Below are 19,496 nucleotides of genomic sequence, written 5' to 3' on the forward strand. Positions count from 1 at the left end.
AAACTTTAAATAGGATACATAATGGGTTATAAAACTGTAATCCCTACACACTAAGGGTAACCTTCTGGATATGAAATATATGACCTTATTACCCCTTATCATTTCATTACTGGCAGACAGTAGCAATATGGGTTTGAATCTCCAATGACTTAGCCATAACTTTGTACAGACACAGCTGTAAAGGGCAGGGCATTTCTTCAAATAAGGTTGTAAAAAAAGCAACGAGAAGACAGTTCTGCAGGAGAGTTTCTTCAGGAAAGGAAAATCTGAGACATAAAATACTGCTCAACGGTTCCTCATTTATGTAAGATTCCATATATTAGTCTTTTCCACAAAGATGGGCTTTAATAACCCATCTTCTCACGTTTTGTGCATTGGACTGCACATCTGGGAAACCTCTTTTTTTTTTTTTTTTTTAAAAAGGGAGTCAACATTTTTATTTTATACTTCAGCCAACAAGGCCCCCTTGCCCTCATCATAATTGAGTATCAAGGTGCTTGCAGTGACAGTAATTTAACCAACAGGCATCATTACCTCCAGCAACCTGTCTGGATTTCCTACATTTTCAAAGCCACGTCTGGGGATTTATTTTCAATGCCCCATTGGCTTTTAATGGTGGTTAAAAGTCTATGCAGCACTTTGAAACAGAGAGCTCCTGTTCTAAGAGAAAGCACCATGTTTCTGCCGCTCTGTTGTATTCCTTGATTTCCTTTCCTCTCTTGACCATGAAAGGTCCACCCACTACCTCCGTAGTCTAGGTAAGTAGGGCTACATGATACTCCCTCTATAGCTGCTTGACCTTCCCCAGTTTCCCTGGGAATTACTGTCCATCGGCCTATACTGTAGTTCTGGCCTCCAGAGTTTGAAAATTAAATGGCTGGGTTTCATTAAATATTTGCTAACAGATTAGAAAGGCCTGTCAGTCTTTTGTGATCTTCACAGCTGTGAATAGTGCTTTGTCTCAACGAGGCTAAGGCCATGACCTCCATAAAAGTTACTCTGGTTTCCCAGGTCTACTTTAAAGGTACAAGGTTCTGGAGTGATATCTAGGCCATATTGAAATCAATGGGAGTTTTGCCACTGATTGCAAGGAGGCCAGGATTTCACCTCTGACCTTTGAAGCCCTTACTAGCTAGGCCCATCTTGGAAAATGTATTTCATGGCAGCTATTGGCTGGTGCAGATGACCGAGTCCATGGCCAAACACTCAGGAGCCAGAGCTGTCACAGTGGAGATCTGTACAACATCCAGCTGTGGGTGTCAGGAGGAGACCATGTCTTGTCAACTGCACAAAGAGATGCATCTTTCAGGAGATGCTGCAACAACTCTCCAAAGAGAAGAGCAGAAGTGCCCAGCCACATTCCAGTGGGAGGCAGTAATCAATAACGAAAGCAAGGGAAGGGCAGAGGAGATGGGTCCTACTTTGCACAGAAGTTGCTTGGAATCCTAACTATGCCAGACCTTCTAGATATTCAAATGCATTTGGGCTCAAGATAGTTAATGTAGCCTCTTAGTCACTGCACATAGTACAATATAAATACGAATTTTAAATTGAAATTACAACAAACAGATAGAAATGTTAAAAAAAACCCACAATGAACTTTTCCCTAAAATCTGCTCCTAGATATGACAGTGAATGAATGCTTGAGAAACACTTAAGGGCAGCGAGAGCAGGCATTTTACTGCTGCATCCTCCCTAGAGCCCCAAATGACTGTTGCAGACTGAGACATACAGGAAAGCCTCTTGCTTTAGGCATGTATTGTTTTAAGGCAAGATCTACTTTAAAATACTTATGTCAAGCTTAAATCAGCATTTAAAGTCTCTTTCTTCAGTCAAACAATAAGCTGTATTTCTTGTGTCCTAGCCTACTGTAGTTTGCTCCTTGTTTGTTTATTAATCTTTATTATATTTAAGACCCTAATTATTTTTAGTGATTCAATTTTTTGGAGTCAGCGGCAGCATTTAGTTCATCCTATTCTAGGGCAGCTTTCCTGAAAGTTGTACAAAGCTGGCAGACTGAAGCACAGCCAAACTGAGGTGTTGCTCTATGCCAGTTTGCCTAACAGAATACACCCTCTTGACTCTTTCGTTTTTATAATTCTCTCATGTAATTTTTAGGAGGTTGCGGGTAGGAGATGGTTTCCACCAGCACAGATCAATATATTCTGTGCAGAACAGGGCTTGCTGCTTTGCTAGAAACTTGTGGCGGAATGGGGTGAAGGAAAATCCTGCAAGCTCACCTCCCTCTTCTTTTTGGTTTTGATGTCCTCGGCACTGTTGGAGAGGCTGGATTTCCTCTTTGTGCTTTCGGATTTTTCTCTTGATTTGTTGTTCTCACCCTCCTTCATTTTTTTATATTTTTTCATAAACTCACAAATCAGCTCGGGGCAGTCCAGATTCTTCTCGGGTTCCCAAGTATTGTGTTCCCTGCCATGGAAAAGATGGGCAACAACAATCAAAACAGAGGTGGAGAAGTTTTAATGCTGCCATCCAAAGATCATAGATATTGACCTACTCTAAGGCAAAGTTAGTTAGTTGTTAGCAAGCGTTTTAAGCTGAGTTCCCCATTTCCTTTGGGAGCCCAGACACCTGCAGTATCAATACTTTAGATACCCTTGCACTTCATGAACACAGATTGCCGTGTTGCTAAGTGACTCATAAGGTGAAGATTTCAAAATGAAGCATAATCTCAGACTAACAGGAGACAGAGAATGCATTTGATTATTCTAGAATCACCTGGAAGTCTGCAGAGCTCTTCACTGCAGTGATAATGGAGGTCATTATCTTAAGTGAAGACGTATGGATAAACCAGGTTTGACTAAACAAGGTTCTACCAGATTTTCTATGCAAATACATACTTCCCAATCCCTCCCCCCAGAACCTTCCTTTCTGATCATCTGTGTTAAATGTTCTGCCCCCGCCCGCAGTATAAAGCAGTGTGCATCCATTTAAACAACCCATGCCAAGATAAAAACCTTGCACATTTTCAGTCATGGCTGTGTTTCACGGTAGACTACTAGATTCCCCAATGGTCTGGCCAAAAGCCATGAAAAACACACAGGACACACAACCTGCAAAAAGTTTCCCCATTGGGGCAGATTAAGAGGAAGTTAAAGGGGAGATTTTTTTAAAAAGGCACTTGAAGTATCCCTCTTCTAAACAGCCATTTACCCAAGCTGCAGTCAATAGCATCTCCACAATAAGTCTAGACAATAACTGCTCAGGTGCACCTTCACCCGGGAGTCAGTCACTGGTGCTCAAGTGAGGAGGAAGACTATAGACGAGAGTGCTGGTGAACAACTCAAGTGGAACTACCAACTCCATGAAGTGAGAGAGGGAACGCAGATGCCAAAGGGAAAGTAACTTTTGCCAGTGTTTCACAACCCACTCACAATCCCAGGCCCTCTCCTCGTGACCCACTCATTTAAATGGATGCACGCCACTCTTATCTGGAGTGAAGAAGGCAAGCTCCACCCTTGAAGGTGTTTAGGAAAGCTTGAATGAGGGCAGCAAAGGTCAAATTTGAAGCACTGCCTGGAGCGCTGCTAAAGAAGATAGCCCAAGTCAGAAGGAAAGTTGGACTTACTCAGAGAATCCTTTCCACTTGAGAAGATACTCCACTTGACCCTTCACAACACGCCTGTCTAGCACCTTCTCCACAACATACTCCTCCTCATCTTCAGAGGACGAACTATCTGCTGTCCTCTTGGTTTTCTTTCCCATAGCGCAGGAAGTTCCACCTAATGCACCAAGGCCACCCAATTCCTGCAAATCGGAAGTGAAATGTTGTTAATTGTTGGCACTGATGCAGGCTTCAGCACTGCTCCCAGCCAAGGTATCACCCACCCATTTGGGACCCTCTAAGGTTTCTCCAACTCTTGTCACTAAAGCGCCGACCCTGCAGAGAGATCCATGGTCAGAGCTCACTGCAGGATCAGGGCTTAAAAGGCCACTATAAACAGAAGGGGAAGAATGAGCGTGAACAAGACTATGAGCCTGTCATTTAAGGACTTGACAAAGTGACTTTGTCCAGAATTGCAAGATTTTTGAAGCGAGTTGGTATTTCCAGTTGAGCTGTTGAGGATAGCTAAACTGATCCATTTTAATCTCTGGAAGGCCTGTCTACCCTGGGCTGGATGCAGAGTTCAGTAAATAAACATATTCTGTGGATTTGCCCAGCAGGAATGCCCCCATCTAGAACTACAAATGCAACCACATCCGGGGACCCAGTTACAACAACAACGGGGCCCTACCTATTCTGGGGGCATTTTTATAGAAATTCTGAACACTAGTTCAGCACCACAAAGGTTAGCAATGTTGGAAGCCACAGCATGGATGAGCAAGGGTTATCAGATGGCGTTAAATGCCAGTGGTCCGTCTACATTAGGGCTTCCAGCAGCAGTGGAGCTGAACATTCGCAGTGGTGCCATTTTTTTTTTTTTTAAAAACAGTTTCCTCCGTGTAGAGAGGGCTTGACTGTTCTTGAACCAATTCTACAACCATCACCTTTACAGATACCAATGGATATAACCACCCTATCCTCCTCGGAAGGCAAATATTATCTCTGTTTTACAGGAGAGAAAACGAGGCTCAGAGTTTGAAATCATGACTATGTTAAAAGACTAGACCATGTCACCCTATATTGAAAGGTCCAGATGCAATTTAACTAGGTTGCATCCTGATGTAAGAGAAACAATTGGACTGGGGTAACACAGACAGGACCTTAAACTCTGAGCCTCAGTTTCTCCTCTCTGCAAACCAGGGATAATACTTAGCTATCTCCCAAGAGAGTAGTGAGGTTAAATTAATCAGGTTTGAGATCTTTAAATGAAAACTGCTATGCAAGTATTATTAAAAGATCTGAACAGATATCATCACTTTCCAAAACATAGATGGGTCAGAAACAAGGGAAAGTTCAGCCCCAAACTAGAATTCAGGTAATTGAGAAATAAAAACGGGCTATTTCAACCTTGACTATCACGTTACTACTGTGATTACTGGGCTGTAGCCATTAAAGGCACGTATTCATGGGACAATAGTTAAAGTTCTGTCAATGTTAGATATAAAATGGCATTTTTCCAGGAATTTATAACTTGGCAATAAAAACCATTCCAGACAAACATGGGGTTATGAGGTTTCTGTCCCAGAGTGAAGTTTTAGACAAAAATTAATAAAGGCAGGGGGAATCAATTATACCATTTGAGGTACAAGAGTGAAAAAAGTGGTTATAGCAGATTTGTGCTCCTATAACTTTACTCTGCTTCCAGTTTAACAAGTCTAACAAATTATTAGTCCATAAACCTTGTGTGGTCCAACTGCATTGGGTATTAAGTTTCATTTTATTTTTAAATTACAGATCCCCTCTAGTATAAAACTCGGCCACTGCACATACACAGAACAGTCATTGCTGCACGTGGCATAGCTAATTAGAAAAAAGGTCCCAGTTTAAAATGTTGACTTTTCAACAGTATTTCTTAGTACACAGGCTTACCAAACTGGGAACCTTTCCAAGCTCCGAGGTAAATGCATATTTTTATAACCTCAGTTGTTGTTTCTTTAAAAGAGGAATTCAACAACCCACCCCCTGAACACGCAACATGTGATTTAGACAGAAACCAGGAAATTCCAAGTTAAAGCAGACTCCCAGTTCTTAACTTGGAATTTCCTGGCTTGTGTCAGTTTAGGCCACACAGCTAATGTTCATTAAACAGTTATGCATTTAGTCCTATGAGGCACTAGTATACTTCTGGCCCAGGAGTGGATGAATAAGCTGCCTGAGGGCAGAAAAGGCAAATGGACAGAGCTTGAAACAAGCCAACCACCAGCAGACCCAATTTAATTGCACTATTTCAGTGAACCTGGGAGCATGAACAGGAATCCTAACCTGGTTGCTGCATCAGCAGAATTGCTAACTACAAATGCAGAATCTTTATTGATGGTGATTCATGGTCCACAATTAGCCTAATTTTCTTCACAGACCTCAACAGGAGTTTGCTGAGCCTTTTTACTTGTAAAACTGGCTCATGCGCTAGACACAAAAAAACAAACCTGGAAATCCATGGAATCATTTCCACAAAGTCTGTTTTCAAAGTAGAATCACACTTTAAAAGCATTTTTAATGGTGTTATGCCCCATTCACACAGCTCATTGTGCATGTTTTACAACACTAAGGGCTTGTCTACACTTAAAATGTTACAGCAGCACAACCACAGTGTAAGTAATCCACCTCCCTGAGATTGCAATATTGATGTAAGAATTCTTCGGTCGACCTAGCAGTATCTAGAAAAGGACTTAGGTTGTCTTAACAACGCCATGCCCCTGACCCATGTAGCTAAACCAACCTCATTTTCTAGTGTATAGAATTAGGCCTAGTCTACACAAGGAAGTTTTAACACAAAGACAGAGCCTTGGAATAACTACTTTCACATATCAAAGTCTGGCCTTTCCTGGAGAGAAGGGGGGGAAAAAAAAAAAAAAAAGATACAGGGACTTGGTTGGCTTAACTACATTGCTCAGGGATGTGGATTTTTCACATCCCTGAGCAACACAGTTTTCTAATTTAGGCCAGGCCTTATTCTTGAACTTGCTTTACTTTAATTGCAACTAAACTGCTTTACAAACAATCCCTCCCCCAGGGTTATTAAAAAGCGTGGTGATTTAATTGAGGGTTACAGCTCTGCACCAGTGAACCAGCACCACTGTAGTACTTCAGAAAAGACACTACTGCACCGATGGGAGAGCTTCTCCTGTCCACGTAGTTATCCACTTGTACGACAGGCAGTAGCTATGTCAGTGAAGAAGCCCTCTCGTCAACATAGTGCTGTTTACACTGCGGGTTAGGTTGGCGTAACTAGGTCGCTCAGCGGTGTGGATTTTTTCACACCCCTGAGCAATGTAGCTATACCAATGTAAGTTTGTAATGTAGACCTGACCTCAGTCTGTCCAGGTGGTGACCAGATGTGGCTACAATCCTACACTCACCTTAAACTACCCTCTCTGCCGCAGCCTATAGTTATGTGCAACATCTGTCTTTCTGTCATGTTATCATTTGGCTGAGGCCATGTTAGCTAGCTGGTAAGCAGCCTGCTGCTCACCCCCACCTCAGCGTTAGCATGTGCTGCAGTCTAAGAGCTCAATTCTGCAAAATAACAAGCACCACAGAGTTAAAGGTGCTCTCAGCTCCTTACAAGATAAGGCTCAGAAGAGAGTGCATTTATTAATTCCCTGAAAGAGAACACTGTTCTAGTGTTACCTGCCTGAAAACATAAGAACCACCCTACTGGATCAGACCAAAGGTCCATCTATCCCAGTATCCTGTCTTCCGACAGTGGCCAGTGGCAGGTGCCCCAGAGGGAATGAACAGAACAGGTAATCATCAAGTGATCCATCCCTTGTCGCTCATTCCCAGCTTCTGGCAAACAGAGGTTAGGGACGCCACTGATGGACCCATCTTCCATGAATTTATCTAGTTCTTTTTTGAACGCTGTTATGGTCTTGGCCTTCACAACATCCTCTGGCAAGGAGTTCCACAGATTGACTGTGCGTTGTGTGAAGAAATGCTTCCTTTTATTTGTTTTAAACCTCCTGCCTATTAATTTCATTTGGTGATACCTATTTCAGAACCTCAGAAAGTTTGGGGATTACATGTTTTCAACATCTTATTTTAATCCAGAACGTAAAGAACCACAAAATTAGCAGACTCAATGTAGTTTGATTTTAAAACAAGTCACTTGTTAAACCTGTTTAAGATAGGCTTTGCTATTCTACTACAAAACTATGTTATAGAAATGTATGCTAGAGTATTAAGAGGAAACAAATCTGTATTTAAACTTTAAAAGAACAAAGGTGAAGAGGGAAAAAAATGCCATAAAATGTAGTTGGTTGCGCTATGATACCATGGTAATGGGCATCCTGAACATACCTAAGTGTGGGTAATTTATTACGTTAATAACTTTATGAAATCACATGTACAAGACCACTCCCTAAGGCCCCCCTTGCTAAAGTGCACTGCTCCAGGTTTTCAAAACAGCTCCACACCCAGTGTCTACCCAATGTGCTGAGCTCTTTTGAAAAACTGGCCATTTATTTTCATGCCTTAATGGGAGCTCGGAGCTCTTTTCAATAGCAGGCTCAGATTCTTGTAAACATTATAGAACAGGAACAGGAGCTGCAGCAACTCAAATGTCAACTCCAGATGCAACCCAGATCCAAAGAGAGAAATAACTAGTGGGATTTTCCCTTGTATATGTCTACAACAGCTGGACATCTTGTGAACTAGCACAATCACTTTTCAATTTTGGAGTCTTAAGTACTGCTACTAGAGAATCCATTGGCAGCCTTTTTCTAAAGGCAGATATCTCTAATCTTCCTGGAAGGGAGGAAGATGGACAAAATTAAACAATTGGAAACCTGTAGGAGTTTTATGGAAGCCTATGTGGCATCTGCTATTACAGGCAATACAGGGACAGTATTTACAATACTTTGGTAATACTGCAAAATAAACTAGTAAAAAAGTGTTTGTAACACAAAGCTAAAGGTTAAGATATCCAAAACAAAATATACATTTCCCATGCCACTGTTGTCTATCAAGTTTGGTTACGTTGTTTCTGGTAGCACCCACAAAGTGCTAGATGCTGCACAAACACAAAACATGATATGGTCCCGGTAAGGATTTCAAAGCACATAATAATCCTTAAATATTCCCATACCTCCAGGATAGAAGTGGTAATTATCCTGATAAATCACTCAACCTCCAAGAAACCCTAAAATTTCTCACTTCTAGCAGTGGGAAAAAAAAAAATCTAGTCTCTCTCTACACACCACAAGAGATGACCATTCTGGAAATGACTTTCACAACCTTGATCTGACAGTCATGTTCAGCAAGCATAGTTCATAGCTCCTAGTGGAATTGAGGTAGAATTTGGTTAAGAAAACCATTCAAGACTAGGTCATTGCACAGCCTCAAATGATTTTCAAGGAGAATCTGTTAACATGTTTCAGAGTAGCAGCCGTGTTAGTCTGTATTCGCAGAAAGAAAAAGGAGGACTTGTGGCACCTTAGCGACTAACCAATTTATTTGAGCATAAGCTTTCGTGAGCTACAGCTCACTTCATCGGATGCATTCAGTGGAAAATACAGTGGGGAGGTTTATATACATAGAGAACATGGTAACAATGGGTGTTACCATACACACTGTAACCAGAGCGATCACTTAAGGTGAGCTGTTACCAGAGAACCTTTTGTACTAATAATCAAGGTGGGCCATTTCCAGCAGTTGACAAGAACCTCTGAGGAACCGGGGGGGGGGGAGGGGGGAATAAACGTGAGGAAATATAGTTTTACTTTGTGTAATGACCCATCCACTCCCAGTCTCTATTCAAGCCTAAGTTAATTGTATCCAGTTTGCAAATTAATTCCAATGCAGCAGTCTCTCGTTGGAGTCTGTTTTTGAAGTTATTTGTTGAAGAATTGCCACTTTTAGGTCTCTAATCGAGTGACCAGAGAGATTGAAGTGTTCTCCAACTGGTTTTTGAATGTTATAATTCTTGATGTCTGATTTGTGTCCATTTATTCTTTTACGTAGAGACTGTCCAGTTTGACCAATGTACATGGCAGAGGGGCATTGCTGGCACATGATGGCATAGATCACATTGGTAGATGTGAACGTGAACGAGCCTCTGATATTGTGGCTGATGTGACTGGGCCCTATGATGGTGTCCCCTGAATAGATATGTGGATACAGTTGGCAACGGGCTTTGTTGCAAGGATAGGTTCCTGGGTTAGTGGTTCTGTTGTGTGGTGTGTGTTTGCTGGTGAGCATTTGCTTCAGGTTGGGGGGCTGTCTGTAAGCAAGGACTGGCCTGTCTCCCAAGATCTGTGAGAGTGATGGGTCATCCTTCAGGATAGGTTGTAGATCCCTGATGATGCGTTGGAGGGGTTTTAGTTGGGGGCTGAAGGTGACGGCTAGTGGCGTTCTGTTATTTTCTTTGTTAGGCCTGTCCTGTAGTAGGTGACTTCTGGGTACTCTTCTGCCTCTGTCAATCTGTTTCTTCACTTCAGCAGGTGGGTATTGTAGTTGTAAGAATGCTTGATAGAGATCTTGTAGGCATTTGTCTCTGCCTGCAGGGTTGGAGCAAATGCGGTTGTATCGTAGAGCTTGGCTGTAGACAACGGATCATGTGGTGTGGTCTGGATGAAAACTGGAGGCATGTAGGTAGGAATAGTGGTCAGTAGGTTTCCAGTATAGGGTGGTGTTTATGTGACCATCGCTTATTAGCACCGTAGTGTCCAGGAAGTGGATCTCTTGTGTGGACTGGTCCAGGCTGAGGTTGATGGTGGGATGGAAATTGTTGAAATCATGGTGGAATTCCTCAAGGGCTTCTTTTCCATGGGTCCAGATGATGAAGATGTCATCAATGTAGCGCAAATAGAGTTGGGGCATTAGGGGACAAGAGCTGAGCAAGCGTTGTCTTAAGTCAGCCATAAAAATGTTGGCATACTGGAGTGGATGGGTCATTACACAAAGTAAAACTATTTCCCCATGTTTATCCCACCCCCACCGTTCCTCAGACGTTTGTCAACTGCTTGGAGTGGCCCACCTTGATGATCACTACAAAAGGTCCCCCCCCCCTGCTGGTAATAGCTCACCTCACCTGATCACTCTGGTTACAGAGAGTGTGTGTGTGTGTGTGTGTGTGTGTGTGTGTGTGTGTGTGTGTGTGTGTGTGTGTGTGTGTGTGTGTGTGTGTGTGTGTGTGTGTGAGATTGTTTCATGTTCTCTATGTATATAAATCTCCCCACTGTATCTTCCACTGAATGCATCCAATGAAGTGAGCTGTAGCTCACGAAAGCTTATACTCAAATAAATTGGTTAGTCTCTAAGGTGCCACAAGTACTTGTTAACATGTTAAAATTCTAGTGAAGACAATGCAGCTGTGCTTTTAACAGATTAGCTGGTCAAGGTAATCCCTAGGGATCACAGCTAATACGCATCCAGACAAGACCTATGTTATCTGTGTAGACTGTAAACTCTTGGGGCACAGACCTGTCTTCTTACAGTATATAAAGCACATAGTACATTTTGGACATAAGGGGATCTTTGCTAACTAGCTACAGTTTGAAAAAGCATTAAATACCACATGTTCCTTAACCCATGATCATTAAAGAGTTGCATGTTTAGAGAACTGGGACTTTTCATAATTATTCATAGATTCCCACACCCAAAGGGAACATTGTGATCATCTGGTCTGACCTCCTGTATAACACAAGCTATAAAACTTCCCCCAAAATAATTCATAGAGCAGATCATTTAGAAAAACATCCAGTCTGGATTTAAAAACGGTCATGATGGAGAATCCACCACGACCCTTGGCTAGTTGCTCCAATAGTTAATTATTCTCTCTGTTAAAAGTGTATGCATTATTTCCAGTCTGAATTAGTCTAGCTTCAACTTCCAACCATTGAATTGTGTTATACTTTTTCTGCTAGACTGAAGAGCCCATTATTAATTATTTGTTCTCCACATAGGTAATTACAGATTGTAATCAAGTCACCCATAACCTTCTCTTTGTTAAGCTAAGTAGATTGAGCTACTTGAGGCTACCGCTATAAGGCAGGTTTTCTAATCCTTTAAATCATTCTTTTGGCTCTTCTCTGAACCTTCTCCATTTTATCAACATCCTTCTTGAATTGTGGACACTATAACTGGACACTGTATTCCAGAAGTTGTCACTCCAAAGCCAAATACAGAGGTAATATGGCCTAACCACCCCTACTTGAGATTCTCCTGTTTATACATCCATGGACTGCATTTAGCCCTTCTGGCGTCACACTGAGAGCTTGTGTTCAAGCTGCTTATCCACCATCCCCCCAAGTCTTTTTCGGTGTCACTGCTTCCCAGCATACATTCCCCCATTGTATAAGTATGACCTATGTTCTTTGTTCAAAGATTTACATTTAGCCATATTAAAACACACATCATTTGCTTGCATCCAGCTTACCAAGCAACCCAGATCGCTCTGTATCAGTGACCTGTCCTCTTCGTTATTTACCTTCCCTCTATTTTTGTGTCATCTGCAAACTTTTATCAGTGACTATTTTATGTTTTCATCAAGGTCATTATCAGAAACGTTACACAGGGTAGGGCCAAGAACCAATCCCTGCAGGACACAGCTAGAAACACACTCTGACCAAGGGACCCCTTGGTGCCAACTGGCAGAAGGCATAAGGGGTCTATGGGGAGTTTTTATGAGACCCCGGGGATCCCTATCTACATAATAGTTAGCCAAAGAGGGCATTTAAAGGCTCTACTGAGAGCCCACAGCCTGCTGGTCGTCATAATCACTTTGAAATGTATGTAAGGATATTATTTAAAAAGTTATGTATCTACACTGAAAACTACGTTCTTAAGATATGTAAGGTAAAACAAGTAACTAGAAGGTGATAAACAGGAATTGTTCAAGCAAGAGGCAGTAGACATTTATCTCCCTGGCTGGTCATTGTAAGTCTATTTACATATAAGCCACCAGCTAATCAAGACTGAAGTTGACAAGAGATCACAAAAATCTACAGGAGGGAACACACAGCAGAAGGGTGTCCTGTTGATGTCAAACATTAAAGAACTAGTCTGGTACAACAGGAGAATGCAAGGAGTCATCCAAGATCCTTCACTAGAGAGAACAAGTTGAGAGTGTGGCTTGTTTCATGAAAAAAGGATCAGAGCCCACCTGGCTGAAAAACACTGTTGAACAATATTACAAGACATGACAGTGATACTAGAGAAATTCCCCAGGCTCCATTTTGTACAAATTGTTTGTATATTATTTATTATATTAGTGTGTTGTTGAACCAAGAAAATGTATGTTAAATTACAAATAGTTCAAAAAAGATTGGAAATTGTAATGGGTTTATTAAAAGAAATTTAAAATTAACTTGTAAAACATGTATTAAAATTTAATGTGAGCAATTTACAGCCAACCATTTGTTTTTCTAAATATAACTCATAAATATGTCATGAAACAGTTTTACCCTAGTTTTGTTTAAACAATTGTGTGTGTGTAATATTATATTTGCAAGAACTTGTTATAACGAGTCAAAGCCAATATACACAGAGTTATGATCATTATATGTCACTTTACAAATAAAATGAAATTAAAATAAAACAAACAGGAATGCAAGCAATTTTGCATCTATTATAGTGATCTTAATGCTTCAGATACTGGTGGTGACTGAGATGCTTATTTTAATACATTGAATTAAAAGAAAGCTTAAACAGTTGTAGAGAGCGCTGAAATGATTACATCCTTCTAGTGAGGCTGAATTGGGGAAGTAAGGTATTGTGCCAATGAAAAGAAACATATGCTCAGTCTCAAAAAGAGAGACTTGAGCCAACTTTGGACAACGCCAAACACCCATTGAATTCACTAGTAGGTGATGGCTAGATATATAAATATCTTGAAACCATTAAGGAAGGGACTGATACCAGAGAAATTCCCCAGATTCCATTTTGTATCCCTGGCTTCCATTTTAAATAAGCAAGAGTCACTCCGCCATTAGAAGCTGCAGGTCACACAGCACCAAAAATAGAATTGGCAGGAAAACCAAAGTAGGGGAAAGGTCCTAACACTGAGGTAATCAACAGTTGCAAGCTAAGAACAGACCCGGCAGTTTAAAATGTGGGCAGTTGTGCAAGAAAGTTCTGACAGGACAGTATAAAAGTCAGTGTGTCAGTAGGCAGCCGGAGGATTAGGAGCTGCCAGTAAAGAAGCAGCAGCAGCAGGACAGTAGCAGAGGAGTCCTGCCCTGCCCTGCCACTGGAACGCAGAGACACAGACGGGGACACAGAGGAAGGAAAGGTTTCAGAGTAGCAGCCGTGTTGGTCTGTATTCGCAAAAAGAAAAGGAGTACTTGTGGCACCTTAGAGACTAACAAATTTATTTGAGCATAAGCTTCCATGAGCCACAGCTCACTTCATCGGACGCACTCAGTGGAAAATACAGTGGGGAGATTTATATACATAGAGAACATGAAACAATGGGTGTTATCATACACACTGTAACCAGAGTGATCAGGTGAGGTGAACTATTACCAGCAGGAGAGCGGGGTGCGGCGGGGAGGGAACCTTTTGTAGTGATAATCAAGGTGGGCCATTTTCAGCAGTTGACAAGAACCTCTGAGGAACAGTGGGGGGTGGGGAGGGGGATAAACATGGGGAAATAGTTTTACTTTGTGTAATGACCCATCCACTCCCAGTCTCTATTCAAGCCTAAGTTAATTGTATCCAGTTTGCAAATTAATTCCAATGCAGCAGTCTCTCGTTGGAGTCTGTTTTTGAAGTTTTTTTGTTGAAGTATTGCCACTTTTGGGTCTCTAATCGAGTGACCAGAGAGATTGAAGTATTCTCCAACTGGTTTTTTAATGTTATAATTCTTGACGTCTGATTTGTGTCCATTTATTCCTTTGCATAGAGACTGTCTGGTTTGGCCAATGTACATGGCAGAGGGGCATTGCTGGCACATGACGGCATAGATCGCATTGGTAGATGTGAACGAGCCTCTGATATTGTGGCTGATGTGATTAGGCCCTATGATGGTGTCCCCTGAATAGAGGAAGGAAAGAGAGACCTGAGGAGAAGACAGCGAAGTTAGGAGACAGAGTAAGCTTGTCAGCTATAATCGCACATAGTACGGTATAGTGTTAGTGTATATATGGGTGTGCTTCGGTTAATAAAGGTGTATGTATGTGTGTAAGCTGCAAAAGGAATGTATATATGTAAGATTTAAGAAACATTTAAGAGCTGCTGTCAGTGTCCTGCAGAAGACTGGCCATCTGAAGCAGGGCGCAGCCACTTAGAATGATCTCAAACTGTATGTTATTACAGTTTGGGGTGCTCTCTAACTTGCAAGGGATTTGTATTTTAGATTATTATTGTATTAGGGATTATTATTTGCACCAATAAAAAGGTTCCTTGTTTTAGTAAAAATACTGTTTTAGGTTAATCGTTTATTTATCAGAAGGCTGTATCCATGTCCTCTGGGAAATTCCTTAGCCACCCATACCTGAGGAAAACAGACTGAGGAGCACAGGTGGGTGGTTTTAAGGGAAAACCTTTAAGGAGATATTTAAATTTCACCTCTCGAGGGAACCCTTGGTAAACCCAGGTGGGAATAATAGGTTAGCTAGAAATCTGTTTTCAGGGTAACAACGGTAACTAGTTAAGTAAGTCTGGGCTCTAGAATGCCTGTTATGTTTTTATTTTACATGTAACCATTTGTATCCAATATTTCTACTTGCTATCATTTCAATCTCTACTCTTCGTTAAATACACTTTTACTTGTTTTCACTATAGACATGTAAGAGCTGTGTGTTAAACAGTGAGATGATCCTGAGGTGAAACTTGTAAGCTGGTGCATGTTGCTCCTTTAGGAGCAGCAGGTCTGTGAATTCTGTCAATGTCTAATAGACTAAGGGCTGGTCACTCCAGGGGGATGCGTGGAAGGCTCGAAAGTTGGAGCATACTTATAGCTAATCTAAAGCGAGACAGCAAGGCCTGCCTGGGGAGTGCTTGTGTTGCCCGTGGCCAGTGGGGTTGGGGAGCTGACTCCTAGCAGGCACAGACAGCAGGCTTCCTCACACCATGAACAGGTGGTAACAAGGTACCTCACAGCCTTGGGGAGCGTCACACCTTCCTGTTCAATGACAATTTGCCCTTTACAGTTACATTTTGAGACCTATCGGTTAGCCAGCTTTAGACCCATTTAATGTGTGCCATGTTCATTTTATATCTTCCTAGGTTTTGTTTTTTTTTTAAAATAAAAATGTCCAAGTCAAACGCCTTACAGAAGTCTAAGTATATTACAGCAATACTGTTACTTCTACCAGTCAAACTAGCGATCTTAGCAAAAAAAGCTATCCAGTTAGTTTGATAAGATCTATTTTCAATTAACACATGTTGATTAGCATTATTTATATTACCTTCCCTTAATTCTTTATTAATCGAGTGGTGCATTAGCCACTCCATTATCTTGCTCAGGATCGATGTCAGAGGGACAGGCCTATAATTACCTGTGTCATCCTGTTTATCCTTTTTAATTATTGGCATAACACTAGCTTTCTTGCAATCTTCTGGAAATTCCCCGATGTTCCAAGACTTATTGGGAATCAAAATTAATGGTCCAGTGAGCTCTACAGGAAGCTCTTTTAAAACTCTTGGATGCAAGTTATCTGGACATGCTGATTTAAAAATGTCTAACTTTAGTAGACACTAGTTAACATCCTCCTGAGAAAGTTAACACATCTTCATCAGATCTACAAGCCAGAAGAATAATCAAACTCCAACAACCCTAAACCTTTGTCTAGATTCATGATGCTCTCAGACCTGTTGCTAGCCTCTGCAGAATGAGACTAACCCTAATGTTTCTTTAAAATTTTACTCAATTTCTCTCAAAATATTAATTCTGAATTTCTGGATTTGCCAGCATAGAAGCTAACTGTATTTGTGCACATTTACCCACCCACGCCCTTACACAGATGTCAAGAATTTTTAATTCCCAAGTTTTCCATCACTCTAACATGGACTCTTCATCTTTAAAAAAAAAAAAAAAGGTCACGTGAAATCGCCAGATATTAATTTAGAAATGAATCCAATTCCCTATGAAGTTAATGAAACATATTACACCAACTTTAATGGGAGTTGGATCAAGCCTCTCAAGAGTTTCTTCTTATTTTTAAGATTATGATTGTTATTAAAAAGGAGCTTGCTTGCAGTGATAGTATACAGGGATAATTCACAAATGCAGAGCTCTGCAACCTGAGCAGCCGGTTCATCTATCAAATCATGGATGTTTATTAGTGTGGGATTCACAGCAAGGACTAGAGAAAGCTCAAACAACTATGACTAAAATTTAATCTCCTCTAAGGAGAGGCTTCCAAATGTTTCGAAGCCCTTGACAATGTCCCTTTAATGCACAGTATAATTTTGTGTCCTGCTATCACTTCAGTGTATTTGTAATACAAATTATACTTAAGCTATATTGTCTAGAACTTAGATAAATAAAACCAAAATAGTATTAAACTGTTTCCACCCCATACAACAAGGTATCCTTGGCAGCTTCTTAACCATCTATTACAATCCAAAACAATTTCTCTCTGTAGCAATTTAAGAGCTTGTAAAAAATATAATGGCCGATGATAGGCGAAACAAACCACACAGAGTTATTGAACCTTGCGGGCCCTCTGAAGTATCTCTTTTGATGTTTAAGTGTGAGTTATTGTGTCACAATATCATAAAAGTATGCTCAGTGCTACAGATATATTGTTATTTAAATGACACCAAAAGAAGCCAGTTTCATACAAGAGAAGGCTACTTTTACAGAAATCGGAAGTTCCCATTTCAGATCTACAAGGCTATAAGAGATCGTTCATTTAGAGTAGTAGCTCTCAATCTTTTCAGACTACTGTACCCCTTTCAAGAGTCTGATTTGTCTTGTGTATCCTCAAGTTTCACCTCACTTAAACTTACAAAATCAGACATAAAAATACAACAGGTGTCACAGCAGACTATTATTGAAAATTTCTTACTTTTTCATTTTATCATAGAATTATAAAATAAATCAATTGGAATATAAATATTGTACTTACATTTCAGTGTATAGTATACAGAGCAATATAAACAAATCATTACCTGTGAAATTTTAGTTTGTACTGACTTCACTAGTGCTTTTTATATAGCCTATTGTAAAACTAGGCTAATATCTAGATGAGTAGATGTACCGTTGGGGGTATGCAGAGGTCTTTCGGGGGGGGGGGGGGGGGGGTAAATGTACCCCTGGTTGAGAACCACTGATTTAGAGAAACGTAATACGTTTTGTTCTTCCTATATTGTATACCACAGCTAATCACCAACCCTGAATCAGCCTACAAATATGACAGGTTTCAGAGTAACAGCCGTGTTAGTCTGTATTCGCAAAAAGAAAAGGAGTACTTGTGGCACCTTAGAGACTAACCAATTTATTAGAGCATAAGCTTTCGTGAGCTACAGCTCACTTCATCAGATGCATATCGTGGAAACTGCAGCAGACTTTATATATACAGAGAGAATATGAACCAATACCTCCTCCCACCCCACTGTCCTGCTGGTAATAGCTTATCTAAAGTGATCATCAGGTGGGCCATTTCCAGCACAAATCCAGGTTTTCTCACCCTCCACCCCCCCCCACAAATTCACTCTCCTGCTGGTGATAGCCCATCCAAAGTGACAACTCTTTACACAATGTGCATGACAATCAAGTTGGGCTATTTCCTGCACAAATCCAGGTTCTCTCACATCCCCCCCACCCCCATACACACACAAACTCAATATGGTTATTTCCCTCTTGCAGGGGTACTTTAGGTCCAATACAGGTTCTGGATCAAAAACATTTTACAAAGCCCATTAATAGAAATATTTAACATATAAACATTCTCTTGCAGTGTGTGCAACCCAAAAACCAACAGCATCGGGCTAGGGCAGGAGAACCAGAAAATAAAACAATTCATCTATTTTAACTGTCCAAACTAAATGAAACGGCAAATCTGCATCAATGAACATCAGTGGAAGATCCTAAGTCTTCACTGCAAAAAGATGTACTTTTAACATCAAGATAAAAACTACAGTTCCTTGTCTCCACCAGGATTTTAGCTATCTTTTTTGCAATTTTGAAAATTCTTTCCATGCTAATGTTCTAAAGTGTTCTCACACAGTGTTCAACACAGGTAAGATATGCTGAACAAAGAAACAAAGCCAGGTTAAACATTAAAACACAGCAGACATCTTGCAAGATACTGAATCCTAATGAAGTTCAAGCACCTAATACAATCCAGCCCTAAATCCTTATCTGCCCTAGGAAAACACATGTATTTAACATGTTAAAAAATGCTTTTTTCCCAGTGTAGATGTGGCCTTGAACAGTAACCCACAGATAGAGCCTTCTTTCCATGGCAAGAGTAGTGCAAGAACACAGCATCACTATGACAGCAGCCACCCAGCCCCACCTGCATCTAAAACCTTAACATTTTGTGTTAAACATGCATTTCAGAGTTTTACAAGTTCACAATGATGTGTACATTAAATGAATTACAGCCCCATTTTAGTGAATCAAGATGTGCGACTCTTCTATGAGCATTAATTTCCAAATGAGAAAAACCAGACCTTGCCATTTCCACTAAATTGAGATAAATAAGGCAAATTCATACTTTTTATGGTGCTGTTTCACTGCTTATGACTACAAATACCAGGCCTTGTCTACACATATGAATTGTACCGCTGCAGTTGAATTGTTACAGCCCCCCTAATATAGATGCAGTTATACTGGTATGGATATTCTCCTTTGGCAGCATGCGGCACCTTTACACAAACACAAGTGGGTCTACACTAGGACCTGTACTGATCTAACTATTTCAGAAGGAAAATCATACTCCTAGCCAAAATAGTTAAAACTGGTACAGTAATTGTACGTACC

At 40.8% G+C, this 19,496-nt stretch overlaps 1 protein-coding gene across 1 annotated transcript in view; it reads right to left on the bottom strand.

The window, feature by feature from the left end:
• CBX5 (chromobox 5) overlaps positions 1–19,496 on the bottom strand; it is a gene marked incomplete at its 5' end in the record, with an annotated part of 61,367 nt that overhangs the window by 20,757 nt on the left and 21,114 nt on the right. Inside the window, 2 exon segments of the mRNA XM_084610526.1 lie at positions 2,241–2,427; positions 3,587–3,765. Coding sequence (XP_084466652.1) covers positions 2,241–2,427; positions 3,587–3,765 — 366 coding nt within the window.

Source organism: Lepidochelys olivacea (genome assembly GCF_965140295.1).
Source record: "Lepidochelys olivacea isolate rLepOli2 genome assembly, chromosome: 20".
NCBI classification, from domain to species: Eukaryota; Metazoa; Chordata; order Testudines; family Cheloniidae; genus Lepidochelys; species Lepidochelys olivacea.